The sequence below is a fragment of the Brassica napus genome, chromosome C1, assembly GCF_020379485.1.
Source record: "Brassica napus cultivar Da-Ae chromosome C1, Da-Ae, whole genome shotgun sequence".
Classification (NCBI taxonomy): Eukaryota; Viridiplantae; Streptophyta; class Magnoliopsida; order Brassicales; family Brassicaceae; genus Brassica; species Brassica napus.
Genome location: NC_063444.1, coordinates 7,282,603 through 7,296,705, shown reverse-complemented (window position 1 = coordinate 7,296,705; position 14,103 = coordinate 7,282,603). Strand labels below are relative to the sequence as shown.

Sequence of the window (14,103 nt, the reverse complement as noted above, 5' to 3'; positions counted from 1 at the left end):
GAAAGAAAGTGATTGTCGCCGAAATGAAGCGGAGGGCTGCTTTGTTTGCCACCGAATTCGAGAGCTTTATGGATGCTCAAGAATTCGTGGGCGATTTTCGCGAGTGCCGTGGCCGGTTGCTACCCTCTACAAGTCGCAGAACGAGGATTTCTCTTTTCCTGCCGAGGTCGCCGAGATGTCGGGTCTTATGAACGGGTGTGCCCATGCCGAATCTTTGGTTCCTCCGATCGAAGGAAGGGTCCGACAGCTTTAGGATTCAATCGAGGTCTCGGAGGATACGGCGGAAGCGGGAACCGGTGTCGGTGATGAAGGTGCCGGAGTCGCAGACGGAGAGGTGGACCAGCCTGCGAGCTCGTTCGGGGTTTCCATGTCCGGATTGTTGGGATTATTTCCCTTAGTTTTATTTCGAGGTTTGATGTATCTAGGCCGAGTGTGGCCGTATTTTATTTATGTGTGTTATGGCCTTGCGAGGCTATGTGAACTATGTGTTTGAGACCGGCCGTTTGGTGGCTTTGGGTCCTAGCCGTTTTTTACGGCTTATATATGATGAATGATCGACATTCTGTGCGTTTTAGCTTATACTTCTGCCAAGTGTGAAGGAAAGATGCGAGTAGTCACTTTGTATTTTAACTCTTAGTTTATCGTCTTGTTCGTTTGCTCTTACTGAACGAGGGCGTTCGGAAACGTTTAGGAGTTTTGCGAAGTTTCGTGAGCGTATTAGATATAGACGATGGGACATGTTTTTAAGATCTCGTGTCATGTCTTGAGATGTTAGTGGACCAGTAGGACTGGGTTTAGGGCAAGACCTAGGTTTACTTTCGGCTCTAAGGCTGTGCGATGACTGATCGGCTCTCGTTTTGCCTGTGGGCGATTTCTACCTGGTTCTTTCCGATTTAAAGTCCGCGACTTGGCGCCGGCTTATATGACTTGTATGGAACGAACCAAGCACTCTCCAGAGACCGTCTGGAGTGCTGACCAAAATTTTGGATTTCTTGTATAGCGCGCTATGGTATCCTTGTCGGATGTAAGAGGACCTTTACTTTTACGAAAGGTTAGACTACAAGTTCTTTTTTTAGAATGTTTTGGGTTTGTCCATCGGGGCCAATCGGCGGACAATTTTTAGAGTCGCGGACGGACCGTGTGTTTGGATAATATCTCTCGAAAATATTTACGACGTCTCGCTTTTTCCGAAAGGTATATCCTTTGTAGTGAGAAAGTTACGATCTTTGTTTTTAGAGAAGATGTATTTGGTCTTGCTTGACCATTGATGCGCAGTGATTGTTGTTTAAGTTAGTTCCCATCCAAGGACTGCTTGAAAGGTATGCGTGTTTGGAGACCCTTGTCTTGGGTGTTTCTCAGGTTAATCTCCAATTGTTGTGGCTTATTGCAAGTGAATCGGGAGTTAAATCAGTGGCGATTTCGTGAGTCGGGTTTCCGCTGGTAGGGCGATGGACTCCGGGATTGCGTCACTGTCAGGAGCCGTTGCATGGGCGAGTGATTCCGAATCGCTCTTTGTGGAACCTTCGGGAGTACTCTGAGTTTTCTTGACTCGCTTCGAGCTAACCGCATGGGTGTTCCAAGTTTGTCGTTGCTTATGCTCGGCCAAAAAGCAGAGCCTAGATTTTTTCTGGCATCCCCAGATTACTGTTGTTCCGTTTGGTGTTGGGAACTTGATGCTAAGGTGGTACGCCGATGGTACCGCCTTCATTGCGTTGATCCATGGGGTTCCCATGATAACATTATAGATGGCCGGGTTATCGACTACGGCGAAGTCAACAATTTTCGTGACTTCCTTTGCCATGACCGGAAGTTTGATCGATCCGAGGGTCATTGATGTTGTGCCCGAAAAACTGGTCAGCGGTTTTGGTTTCGGGATGATTTCCCCGAGTTCAATGTTCATTCTCCTGAGAGTGTCGCGGAAAATGACGTTGACCGTGCTGCCTGTGTCGATGAGGAGTCTTCCCACTTCGAGGTCTCGAATCACCAAGTCGATGACTAGCGGGTCGCAGTGAGAGTTATCGAGTCCGACGGTTTCCTCTTCCTCGAAAACAATCGTATCGTTTGGAGCGATGTCGGTCAGGGACCGAGTCGTCCAGTTAGAACTTGTTTCCGCCTTTCTTCCGTAGGTCTTGATGGACGAAACAGAGTCGCGGTAGAATTACGATTCTCCAATGATCATGTTTATCCTCCGGCGGGTACTATTGTCTCCAAGGTCATCCTGCCTTCTCCCGCGTTTTTTGCTAGACTGATTTGCACGTGCGTCCCTCTCGGGAGACTCTTTATCAGTCCTGGGAGGGCGGTCGGAATCCAGGATGAGGTCCTTTATGCTAGTGACCTTCGAAAGGTCACCAGCGAGGAGTTTTGCGGCTAGCCTTGCGCCGAAAACTTTGCAGTTCGTAGTGGAATGACCTTTGGTCTGGTGGAACTCGCAGTAGGAGTTATCCTTATACTTGTTCCTGGACCAGGTGTTTCCGAAAGTCTTCCCTTGTTCGGAATTGATAGTGTAGTTGTGCTCGCCCTGGATGTCTTCTCCCTCATGGTGGACATACTTGTCGTTTCGAGAGCTTTTCTTTTGCGTGGGCGTCTTCTACGGGTTGTACTTCTGGGAGAGGATTTTCATCTCCTCTTCCATTACGATGAAGTCCGTTGCCTTATGAAGAGCATCCTGAATCGTTCTTGGTTTTTCGAGGGATACCCATTGCCGGAATTTCGACCGGTACCAAAGTGTTTTCTTCAGAGCATCGATCGCCACTTTGTCGCTGATCCCGGTGACTCTTGCAATTACTAGCTTGAATCTGTTCATGAACTCGCGAAGTGGCTCGTCTTCTCTTTGAGATAGGCTCCAGAGATCGACGTCCGAGGTTTCTCTGCCCATGAACATGGAATACTACTTGAGAAACTCTGAAGCAAGTTGGCGGAAACTTCCGATGGAATTTCGTTTTAGGCAAGAAAACCATTCGAGTGCGGCTCCTTTGAGGTTTTCGACGAAGAGGAGACAGTAGCCAGCGTCTCGTTCGCGTTCCTTGAGTTTGCACCTCCCCATCGCAATCTGGAAAGACTGCAGGTGCGCTTTCGGGTCGGTGGTGCCATCGTAGATGGGAATTTTGATCTTCCCCGGGTCTGAGACGTTGGTCTCAGTAATCCGGGCAGTGAACGGGGTTTTGCGTGCTTCCTCGAGAAGTCTGTCGATCTTGGGCGCAGCGCTTGTCACGTGGTGGATTTGTGATTTCACCGCTTTCACCTCCGCTGCGGTTTTCGCGATGTACTCGCGGAGATCGTGGATCTCATCAGGATTTCTGGCAGCCTTGCGAGCTTGTCTGTGTTGGCCGCGGTGGATCCTGGCCTGCTTCTCGGCCAGCTCCTCCTGTTCTACCCAATAGAGGTTTTCTTCTTCCTCGGTCATGGGTTTTTCAAAGGATGCGTCCTGCCGAGCGGACTGGCTTCGCGTTCTTCTTGGGTGGATGTCAGCACCGTCGTCCGAGTGCTCAGACTGGTCGCTTATATCCAGGTCGATGCGCTCGATTTCTTCTCCTTCGTTGCTCCCGGTAGGAGGTGGAAGGTTCTTCGTAGTTGGCTGTGCACCTGGCTGGAGCGTTTCATCAGGGTTTTGGCCTGAGGAAGCCTTGTCTGCGTATGCAGCTCGATTGCCCGGAGTTTTGAAATCAAGTCTTCTACCGCTGCGGGCTCTTGTGGTCCCACGCGGGGATTTGCTCCCGGCCTTCCCCGTTAAGGTTTCCACCTGTTTTGCGAGAGAGGCCACGAGTTTTCTTTGTTCGTCCGTCTTTTTCTGAGCGGGGGCGAACATTTCCTTCATCTGGTCTAGTATCGCGGCGTCGGCAGTGACCGTTGATACATTTCTAGCTGGAGTTTTATCAGCGTTGGCATCGACGGGAGTCCCGTCGTGCGTTTGCGGGTCTTTGTCAGCGTTGGTCGTCATACTGAGCGTGTGTGGTTGCGAGAGAGATAGATCCGTACCCTCCTCCTTCTAGGGCCAAACTGTGGGAACAGAAATTTACACCGTCGAGTTTTGTTAATCGGAGGAAAGTCAAGTTAACCTAGCCTTCCCTGAAGGTCCCGGTTATCTGCTGGGCCACACACAACGCAATCAATATGAAATATTCGAAAGTAATAAATCGTAAAAGAGCAAAAAGGGAACAAAGAGGTCTTATTTCCGATTTTGCGTTTGAGCGTGAACAACAGGTAAGATCCTAGGCCACGAGAGCTGTCGGAATGTTCGCTAGTCTAGCCACCTAAGTTCTAACCTAGTCGACTCGCAGCTCGGTAGTAAAAATGGAAAAAAGCCTAAATTGCTCTAAGTATTAAGTTTGCTCTTAGAATGCTCATTTCTTTTCTCTTCATCCTAGGTTCTCCTTATATAGTCCTCCTTAGGTCGGTTTACCTCTTCTCGGGCCGGATTTTTCGCGAAGCGGGCTTTTCCATATTTCCTTCTTCTTTGTGATTATCTTCGGAAATTTGACATTTATCTCTTCCCGCGGATGCGATAAACCATCGTACCAGTTTTTGGATTCAATTATTTTGGGACCAAAGGTGGGCCGTTGTCCGCAATTCGGATCCTCTTTGGGCTGTATCGAGACTTAAGCGTTTTTACGATTTTATTCGCGAAGTAGCCGTTGGTATAGGCATGGTTCTTCCAACGGAACCCTGCTTCTTCGCATAACCGAGGCAGTTGGTGTTAAGTTAACCGTAACCTGCTCTACTACGAAGAATAGGAAACTGTTCGAGAGACATAACCTTCCCAACTTCCCGAATACTTTCGACGATGTTTTTTAGACGGAACATTGGTGTCGTATCCATGGTTATGGGATGGGACCGGGTTCGGTATGGTCCATGGAGAATTGGCCGTGCTTGCCGGGCGAACTGATCCGCGGCACGATCGAGCTCGCCGGCGAGCCGACCGGCAACACTGTCGTGCTCGCCGGGCGAGCTGGCCCGTGTCACGGCCTAGCTCGCCGGCGACTCGACCGGCAACACGGCCGTGCTCGCCGGGCGAGCTGGCCCGTGTCACAGCCGAGATCATCGGTGACTCGACCGGCAACACGGCCGTGCTCGCCGGGCGAGTTGGCTTGTGTCACGGCCGTGCTCGCCGGGCGAGCTGGCCCGTGTCACGGCCGAGCTCGCGGGCGACTCGACCGGCAACACGGCCGTGCTCGCTGGGCGAGCTGGCTCGTGTCGTGGCCGTGCTCGCCGGGTGAGCTAGCCCGTGTTGCAGCCGAGCTCGCCGGGCGATCCGTTTCGGCTGTTCGTTTTCTCGGCTTTTGAAGTTTTGACCGAGATTCGGTTTTTCTGAGGAATTTTGGACATCGATTCCGTCGTGACCAATTTTGACCCCAACATAGATGCTGGATTTTTTGGCCAGACATACGTCCCATTTTTTAGGTTTGCTTTCCAGACGAAGAGCTCCCGTATTCAGATCTCGGACCTGAAAGTAAGTAGGTGTAAAGGTAACAGCCACACCATTAGTTGAACATAATTGAAAAACAGATATCAAATTTTTATCTAGTGCAGGAACATAAAAAACATTGTTGATAAAGAAAGGATGTTTAAGAGAGGGAAGAGACAAAGAACCAGTATGGGAGATGCTGAGACCGGATCCATCACCAAGTATCACATTATCGCCACCATTGTAAGGGGTATGAAGCGACAGGTTAGCAATATCAGAAGTCATGTGGTGGGATGCACCAGAGTCGAGCAACCATGTAGAAGCGTCACCTTGCATCATACCAACATTCGCTCTTGGATTCCAGTTCTGCATCTGTGATTGTTGCTGCCAGTTCTGCATCGGTCCTTGTTGCTGCCATTGTGGAGTTGCTGCAGCACCACGCACAATGCAAAACTTAGGACAGTTCTTGGCGCTATGACCTTGTATACCACAAGCTTGACACCGACCCAGGTATGGACGTGAAGAGCGATTGTAGTTGTTCTGGTTTGTGTACTGTCGGTTGTTCATGTTGCGGTTGTTAGGCCTCCAATGTTGTTGTTGGTTATGATTGTTCCTGGTTCGTGTATCAGTGGCATTCGCTGTGACAGGTAGGTCAGAAGTAGGAGCAGGAGTTTTGCTGAGAATCATCGCCTCTCTGTTGAGAAGGCGTTCATGAAGCTCCGGAAAAGAGATGGTGGTATCTCTTCCATTGATTGCATCAATCTCTGGTTTATAGTCCTCTGGAAGACCAGACAAAACGTGCTCAGTGATGTCTTCAGGGTCCATAGGTTTCCCTAGTTGTGCAATCTCATCTGTCTTAGTTTTGATGAGCCGGAGATAATCAGAGATGGTTTTAGTTCCTTTCGTACAAGCTTGAACTTGAAGCTTGAGTTGACGGACATGACCACGAGTAGGGTTCCCAAAAGTCTGTGCTAAGAGATCCCAAATCTCAGCCGTGGTGGTGGCGCTAGAAACAACAGATTGGACCGGTATGGTGATAGCTCCAATCATGGCGCTGAAGAGAAGTCGATCTTGGCGTCTCCAAGGTGCGTAGGCCGGATTTGGGTCAGATTGACCTTCAGCGGTGGTTATGAACGGAGAGACAGCGGAGGCTCCATTTAGGAATCCATGAAGTTCGAGACCCTCAAGGAAAGCACAGATCTGCTTGCTCCACATCAGATAATTGGTATTTGTGAGTTTGGTGATGTTCGACATATTGACTGTGAGGAGCGTGTTCGCCAGATTTTGGGCGTTGAAGACGGTGGTTGTCTCAGCAGAGGATGAATCATTAGCCATATCAATTTAGAAGGGAGATTGAAGGGGAAAAAAAAATAAGAGAGAAGGGATTCTAGAGAAACAGAATAAAAATAAGAGAGAAGAGAAGAAAAGAACGCAGGAGAAAGATCTTCACTGCTCTGATACCATATTGAGTTATGGAATTCAATAATGTTATTGACAGAGAGAGGCTCTCTAATATACGGGTACAGAGGAGCACATTAAGGCATACAAATATATAGAGATTAATGTGATTGACATTGAAAATATATTGTTATGAATGTGTATATACTTTCCTATTCCTGTAGCATCAATATACAGGTTTATCGATGGAATATACCGAGATTATTCTCTTATCGTGATTCAGCCCATGTGATTATGAAATTGACTCTGGTTAACACACGTATAAAAAAGAAAAGAAAAATTGTAGTCAAGTATAGGGCTAGCTACGATCCAAATGACAGCTTTAGAAGCGGGTCGAACATAAACTGTCCGGTTTCATGCATGGTCTGTCTGAATTTTGCGATTTTTGTCACGTGTGTTTTATAAGCTAGGCTTAACGTATTGCTTTCTCTCTCTTGTTCCACATTTTCTGTATTTATTCCTTTATTTTTCTTCTTAAAAATGTTCATCTATAAGAAAGGTTTTATTAAAACATTGTTTGCAATCATCTTTTGACCTTTATATAATCTTTTGGACCAAATTAAATTGTAATTTTTTATATCACCCTAAGTTTTGAAGAGGTACTAACTTAATCTGCAATGGTTAGTACAATTCCAACAGATAACAGACAGAAGCCTCAGAACTTCTCCATAATACAGAAAAAAGAAGTAAAAACCATGTGGATGAGATGTATTTATCATATGGATATTTGATTATCCTAATGTAGAAAAAAATGCCCCTCAACTAATGTCATATATTAACTTCAACTACATGTTTTTTTTGTTCGAACATGTAATTATGTGGAATCAGTTGATATTGCAGAACCTTTTATTGCATGCATGGAAATTGAGTTGTACAAATGCTTCTAGGATCCATCTATCCTTATAGGTGCTTAAAAGGGGAAGTAAAATCCATGTATATGAATCAGAACTTTTTTTTTGCCTACAAACATCTATTATATATGAAACTAAAACAGTTCAGAGATTTAAACCGGAGGTACAAACTCAGCATGTATCTTTGCCAAATGAAAATTTCGCACATTGTAGGCTAATTTGTCTGTCTGAGTGTTCATCGTGGAATATGCTGGAAAGTGAAATGATGTAGAAATCCTTTTTATCTTTAGAATTTTTCTACAAGTCTAGAGAAATTCTACCACTCTGTTGGCATAGACACTATATTCACCAATTCAGAACAATCTATTGTAAATACTATGTAAATCTTCACGCACCTCATTGTCCATATGAATTCTTTGCATTTTGAGTGTTGGGGTTTTATTAAATTCCACAATTTTTAGTTTATTGTAGAACTAACATTTTTTAGATTTACTTAAAAGACTTGGCTAACCAGGTACTAATCTTATAATACTCATCATAGTCATAATTAACCGATATTTTTTGGGCTGGATTCAGAATCTAATTCATTATTTGTACTTGACATTTTCCTGGATTTGCCTATACAATAGATTCTCAAAAATTGTAGAATAGTATTATGTAGTTAGAGACTGTGTAGTGTCAAAACCATAGTGAATATTTCTCTTGATAAGTGATAACTATCCTACAACGTGAAAGTTTTGTTATGACTTGTTTTAGATTTCAACCTTTTAAAACACTAGCCACAAAAAGAAAAAAAAGGAAATAATTTTTTTTTTGAACTAAGAAAAAAAGGTAAGCAATTTACTAACTGTAGTAATAAATTAATAATGTTTTTTTTAACTATAGAGTTGTATTCTTGAAGTCGTAAAAACAAACCATAAATCCATAATACAGTTTAACAACATATAAATTTTCTAATTCGTTTTGGGTGTATGAGTATATCTCATTAACTAAGAATAAGAAACCATTCTTAACATTTTACCCCCCCCCCCCCAAAAAAAGAAAAAGAATAAGAAACCATTTAAATGAAAAGAAAATCATAGATAGGCAAAGAGAGAATCTTGGGGTGGATCTTAGAAGATAAAGCCAAGTGGTAAAGTGGTCCTTGGGGACAATGATGAAGGGTGTCCTCACTGCCTTCAAAGCAGCTTCTATGTTAGGCCTTCATATTCACGTGGTCCGATTGGTTTCTTATATGTTCGTATAGCCAAGTTCATGCATGAGTATCTAACAAAACTTTGCCTGTTTTTAAAAATTCATAAACTGAAAACAGCTTTAACATTTTAATTTTTATGAACTAGAGTACTAGATGATAGGCCTTGACAATTAATATGTTGAGAACATTTACTTAATAAGTTATGAAATGGGCATATTTTGGATATATTGTGTTTTTAGCACATTATACGTATGTCTTACTAATAGTTTTCAAGGTTTTATCGAGTTTTTTTAGTCTCTTTTGAGTCATAACATGTCTAGAGTTATATTGGATGGGAAATGGACCAGCTAGAGGAAAACAAAAGAGAAAAATATGATTTGGAGTCTTTCGCGCATAACAGCCAACCGGAGCAGCCTGAGTGCCTGTTCCAGCGACAGAGATAAAAAAAGAAAGTTTCCAAATATTTAAGGATTTGCCCTAGATTTCCTATTTCCTTCCTCTAGTCACATGTGGCTCCTATATATATAGTTTCCTATTTATTATTTTAAACAAAACCTTAGTTTTACGCAAGAAAGACCGGAGAGAGCTTCCAATTTGCGATTTGCTACTTGTAAGGGAGACGACTCCATCTATCTCCTAGAGAAGATTATCCTGAACCCTCTAATTCCTATTATTTATTATATGTAGTATTATTCAGAAATCATGCTTCTCTGTTCTTGTGTTATGTCTGAGTAGTCACCGAGTTAGTTTATGGTTCTAGGCTGTTGGATTCGTAAAATGAGCATAGATAGGTCGTCGTAAGATTGTCTACATTCATATATGTTCTTATTGCTTGCATTGAACCGATCACTTAGTGCATGAATTAGGGTTAATCAATTTAGCTAACCGTTGATTGACAACCTGATATGATTTGAATGAGCTTTGCATCCCTAGTCAACGAGAGTAGATATTAGGGTGTATTGTGAACATATCGGACTTGATCTCTAAAGCTTGCTGGCGCGTCTTAATCCAAACGAGAGTTTAGGCATCAAGACCGATTTGCAAAGGAATCAACACCACGGGAGTGGGTTGATTTCACTTGAGTAATCCGAGTTTAGACTTGTTATAAACTGAACTTGAATAATTGCTTGGTTCGCGAACTCCTTGCTTGAAAAAAAACCCTAGACTAGCGCCCTTAATCAATTCGAAAACAACCTAATCTTGTTACTTGTTCCTTACGTTATTTACATCTTCTTAAAACCCCTACTTCATTTTAGCTTAATTCTGATCCCATAAAGATAAAGTGTGAACTGGTCCTCTGAAATTGAATCTAAACATATTACAACTACACTGTTAACTTGGCAGTAGATTAAGATCAAATTTTAGTGTATCAAGTTTTGGCGCCGTTGCCGGGGACCAGCTTTTTACCTTTATTTTTCGGTTATTTATTTAGTCTAAAACTTCTAACTTGTTTAAATCTTTTTTTTTTGCAGTTAAAGACCCAGGTGCATGACCAGTAGACATACTCGGAGCAATACACAAGGGGATTTAATTTCGCTTACAAACCAAGAGCTCGCAAGCTTAGAAAGAACCAACCGTCAACAAAAATCAATCACTACAACAATGGCCGACTTTGTTACTCCAGAACAAATGGCCGCGTCTATGCAACAGATGCAAGAGTTACAGCAAACACTCACAGCGCAGCAACTGGCTGCACAACGGGAACCACCTGTCCCAATTGGTGAGAGAAACCTACCGCGTAACATCTCTGCTACGCGATCTTCTATCGCTCCACCACCATGTCAAAGGGCAGATTTCGAGATAAAACCCGGCGTGATCAATCTTGTCCAGAGAAAAATGTTCCATGGACTGTCAACTGAAATACCGATGGAACACATTGAAGCTTTTGAAGAGATATGCAGTTTTACTCGTGCAAACGGCGTTCCACCCGACTACATCAAATGCATGTTGTTCCCATTCTCTCTAGCAGACAAGGCTTCACGATGGCTTAAGTCATTACCTACAGGTTCCCTAACTTCTTGGGAACAGGTTAGAGCGGCTTTCTTGGGACACTTCTATACGAAAGCCAAAACAGCTGCCCTACGGAACAAGATTTCCTCCTTCAAGCAACTCCCTAGTGAACCTTTCAACGAAGCTTGGGACGGTTCAATGATACCCTCAGAGAGTGTCCTCATCATGGGTTCGATGATGACCATGTTCTAGGAATCTTCTACGATGGAGTGGAATGGGAGTTCCGCAATGCTCTGAACGCAGCGAGCAATGGAGATTTCATGACTCAAACCACAGAAGGAGCTCACGCGCTAATAGAGAACATGGCAGCTAGTTCGTCCAACAAAAACGAGGAAATTGACTGTTCCAAAAAGGTGAACAGCATGGACACTAGGAAGATTGATGACCTCGCCGCTAAGGTCGATTTGCTGCTCAAGAACAATCAGAATCAGATCTATGTCATGGAAGAAACTAATCTGGAACCAGGTACTACAGATGCTGCAGCAGAAACCGAGACATCAGAAAAAGATCAGTAAGAGGTCAGTTACGTTAATGGGCAGGGTTGGCAGTTCAAAAATTACCATCCAAACCCTAATGTGAGGAACAACCCGCATCTTTTCTCGTACAAGACCAATCCAGATAACCTCAATGACAGATCTCAGGGAAATCAGTTCCAAAACACTGGATATCAGAAGCCATACTTTCAGAATCAGAATCAGAATCAGAATGGGAAGATGTTCATCCTCAGCCATGCTCAGAATCAATTTCAGAAACGGCAGAATAATCCACAGGCTGCTCCTGGAACCGCGAGCGGTCCGCCAGATGAGCTGAAGGGAATGATGCAACAACTTCTACAAGGTCAACAGATTCAAGGAAAAGCACTGAACCAGGTTACAACCGAGATAAACACTCGGATGGACAACATGTTCACGGAATGTAATTCCAAATACGATGCTGTAGCAAGCCACATAAGGCAGATGGGCGTTCAGATTGCTCAAACTGCTGAAACAATAAAAAGGCAACAAGGAACACTCCCAGGGAAAACATACAAGAATCCCAAGGGCGGTAACACAGTCGAGCTGAGAAGTGGAAGACATCTATCAGATCCTGTCCCCAAGAAGCTCACTGCTCAATAGAAGGGAAAACAGAAAGAGGGAGAACCACCTTCGCTTGAGGATGTCCACGATGACGATCATGAACCGGAACAGCCAACAACTGCAGAACCAGTAGCCCCCACGACGCAAGATCAACATGTTCCAACTCGCATCTACATTCCAAAGGTTCCCTATCCAGTCCCTGCTAAGAAATCACACAAGGATTGCGAAGAGATGAAGTGCAAAAAGATGCTTGAAGAGTTGAACGTTAAGTTCTCTCTCATGGATGCTATTCAGATGATTCCTTCAATGCGCAGTCTTGTGAAAGGGCTGATCTCCGGGAAGACTTCTGCAGACAGCGACATCATGATGGTCTCGAAAGAATGCAGCGCAGTCCTTCAAAACAGAACAGTCAGGAAATTGGAAGATCCTCGAAAAGTTGTCCTATCTGTTCAGATTGGAAAAATAGTCTTCGCTTGTTCTCTGTGCGATTTGGGTTCCAGTGTGAATCTCATGCCCTACTCAGTTGCAAAACGCATGGGACTAACCAACTTTAAGCCAACCAAGATTTCTTTGGTGTTCGCAGACAGATCAGTCAAGTTGCCAGTAGGTGTTCTTGAAGATCTGCAAGTTCAAATTGGTGACACCACTGTTCCTGCAGACTTCGTGGTTCTAGAGCTCGAAGATGAACCAAAAGACCTTCTCATTCTGGGCCATCCTTTACTGTGCACAGCTGGTGCAATCATTGACGTCCGCAACGGGACGATCGATCTCCAACTGGGAGATATTGTGATGAAGTTCGAGATGGATGAGCTTCTCAAACGACCTATGCTAGATGGTCAGAACTTCACGATTAGCGACATGAATTCCGCCTTGACCCCTCAACAAGGGATGATCGAAGAAATCTTCGCAGATGATCCTTTAGAAGTAGCTCTGATACGAGTATAGTCTGAGCAGAAAACGTGCAACGTGGATGCCGACAGATACGAAAAGATGCTAGACTCGTGTGAAATCATCGAGAAGCCGGTCGCTTTTCTAAGTCAGGGGGAAACGAGCAATCAGATTTCACCAAAAGGAGCAGATGCTCCTAAAAAGTCGACCAAACCAACCAGCCAGCTTGATGATTCGTGGAGCGAACTCAAGGATCCAAAGATCGAATTAAAGTCCCTTCCAGCGGGACTCAGGTATGCGTTTCTTGGACCTAATTCAACATACCCTGTTATCGTGAACTCTGAGCTTAATAATGTGGAAACTGTAAAACTATTGTGTGAATTGAGAAAATACTGCAAGGCAATAGGATATTCGTTAGCTGATATTCCCGGTATTTCACCTGATTTATGCATGCATAGAATACACCTAGAAGATGAATCGATGACTTTTGTAGAACATCAGAGGCTGTTAAACCCAAATCTAAAAGATGTTTTTAAGAAAGAGATAATGAAACTTCTATAAGCTGGTGTAATTTATGCTATTTCTGATAGTAAGTGGGTTAGTCCTATTCATGTAGTTCCTAAGAAAGGGGGGATCACTGTGGTTGCTAATGAAAAGAATGAATTGATACCCACTAGGACAGTAACCGGTCACCGTATGTGTATTGATTTTCGAAAATTAAATACGGCTACACGAAAGAATCACTTCCCGCTCCCATTTGTTGATCAAATGCTTGAGAGATTGGCTAACCACCCATATTACTGCTTCTTAGATGGTTATTCAGGTTTCTTTCATATTCCCATTCACCCAGACGATCAGGAGAAGACGACCTTCACTTGTCCTTATGACACCTTTGTCTACAGGAGAATGCCGTTTGGTTTGTGCAACGCTCCTGCATTACATGATGTCTATTTTCACTGACCTAATTGAGGATATAATGGAAGTCTTCATGGATGATTTTAGCGTCTATGGGAACTCCTTTTCTATATGTTTGTCAAACTTGTGCAGGGTCCTTCAGCGCTGCGAGGAAAAGCATCTCGTTTTGAATTGGGAGAAGTGTCACTTCATTGTGCGAGATGGGATTGTTCTCGGTCACAAAATCTAAGAAAAGGGGATCGAAGTGGACAAAGCAAAGATAGAAGTGATGATGAGCTTACAACCTCCAAACTCTGTCAAAGGAATCAG

General features: G+C 44.1%; 2 protein-coding genes and 1 non-coding gene across 3 annotated transcripts; 2 read left to right on the top strand and 1 right to left on the bottom strand.

Annotated features, from left to right (window-relative positions):
* The first annotated feature begins 10,507 nt into the window (after positions 1–10,507).
* Positions 10,508–12,030, top strand: LOC125579767. The gene is made up of 3 exons (XM_048743609.1): positions 10,508–11,048; positions 11,108–11,426; positions 11,550–12,030. Exons 1-3 carry the CDS (start codon positions 10,508–10,510, stop codon positions 12,028–12,030), a joined length of 1,341 nt encoding a protein of 446 aa, XP_048599566.1.
* LOC125581155 lies at positions 10,982–11,087 on the bottom strand. The gene has a single exon (XR_007318866.1). It is a non-coding gene; the product is annotated as a small nucleolar RNA R71 (small nucleolar RNA).
* A 192-nt stretch (positions 12,031–12,222) lies between the features above and the next one.
* Positions 12,223–12,936, top strand: LOC125579766. Its single transcript, XM_048743608.1, has one exon. It carries the CDS (start codon positions 12,223–12,225, stop codon positions 12,934–12,936), a length of 714 nt encoding a protein of 237 aa, XP_048599565.1.
* The last annotated feature ends 1,167 nt before the right edge of the window (positions 12,937–14,103 follow it).

What these genes read in the sequence shown, in the direction of transcription:
- LOC125579766 (XM_048743608.1), top strand. Translation starts at nt 12,223, where the DNA reads ATGAAGTGCAAAAAGATGCTTGAAGAGTTGAACGTTAAGTTCTCTCTC.
- LOC125579767 (XM_048743609.1), top strand. Translation starts at nt 10,508, where the DNA reads ATGGCCGACTTTGTTACTCCAGAACAAATGGCCGCGTCTATGCAACAG. An exon ending in TTTCAACGAAGCTTGGGACG is followed by an intron (nt 11,049 to 11,107) that starts GTTCAATGATAC and finishes ACCATGTTCTAG; the next exon opens with GAATCTTCTACGATGGAGTG. An exon ending in GAGACATCAGAAAAAGATCA is followed by an intron (nt 11,427 to 11,549) that starts GTAAGAGGTCAG and finishes CCTCAATGACAG; the next exon opens with ATCTCAGGGAAATCAGTTCC.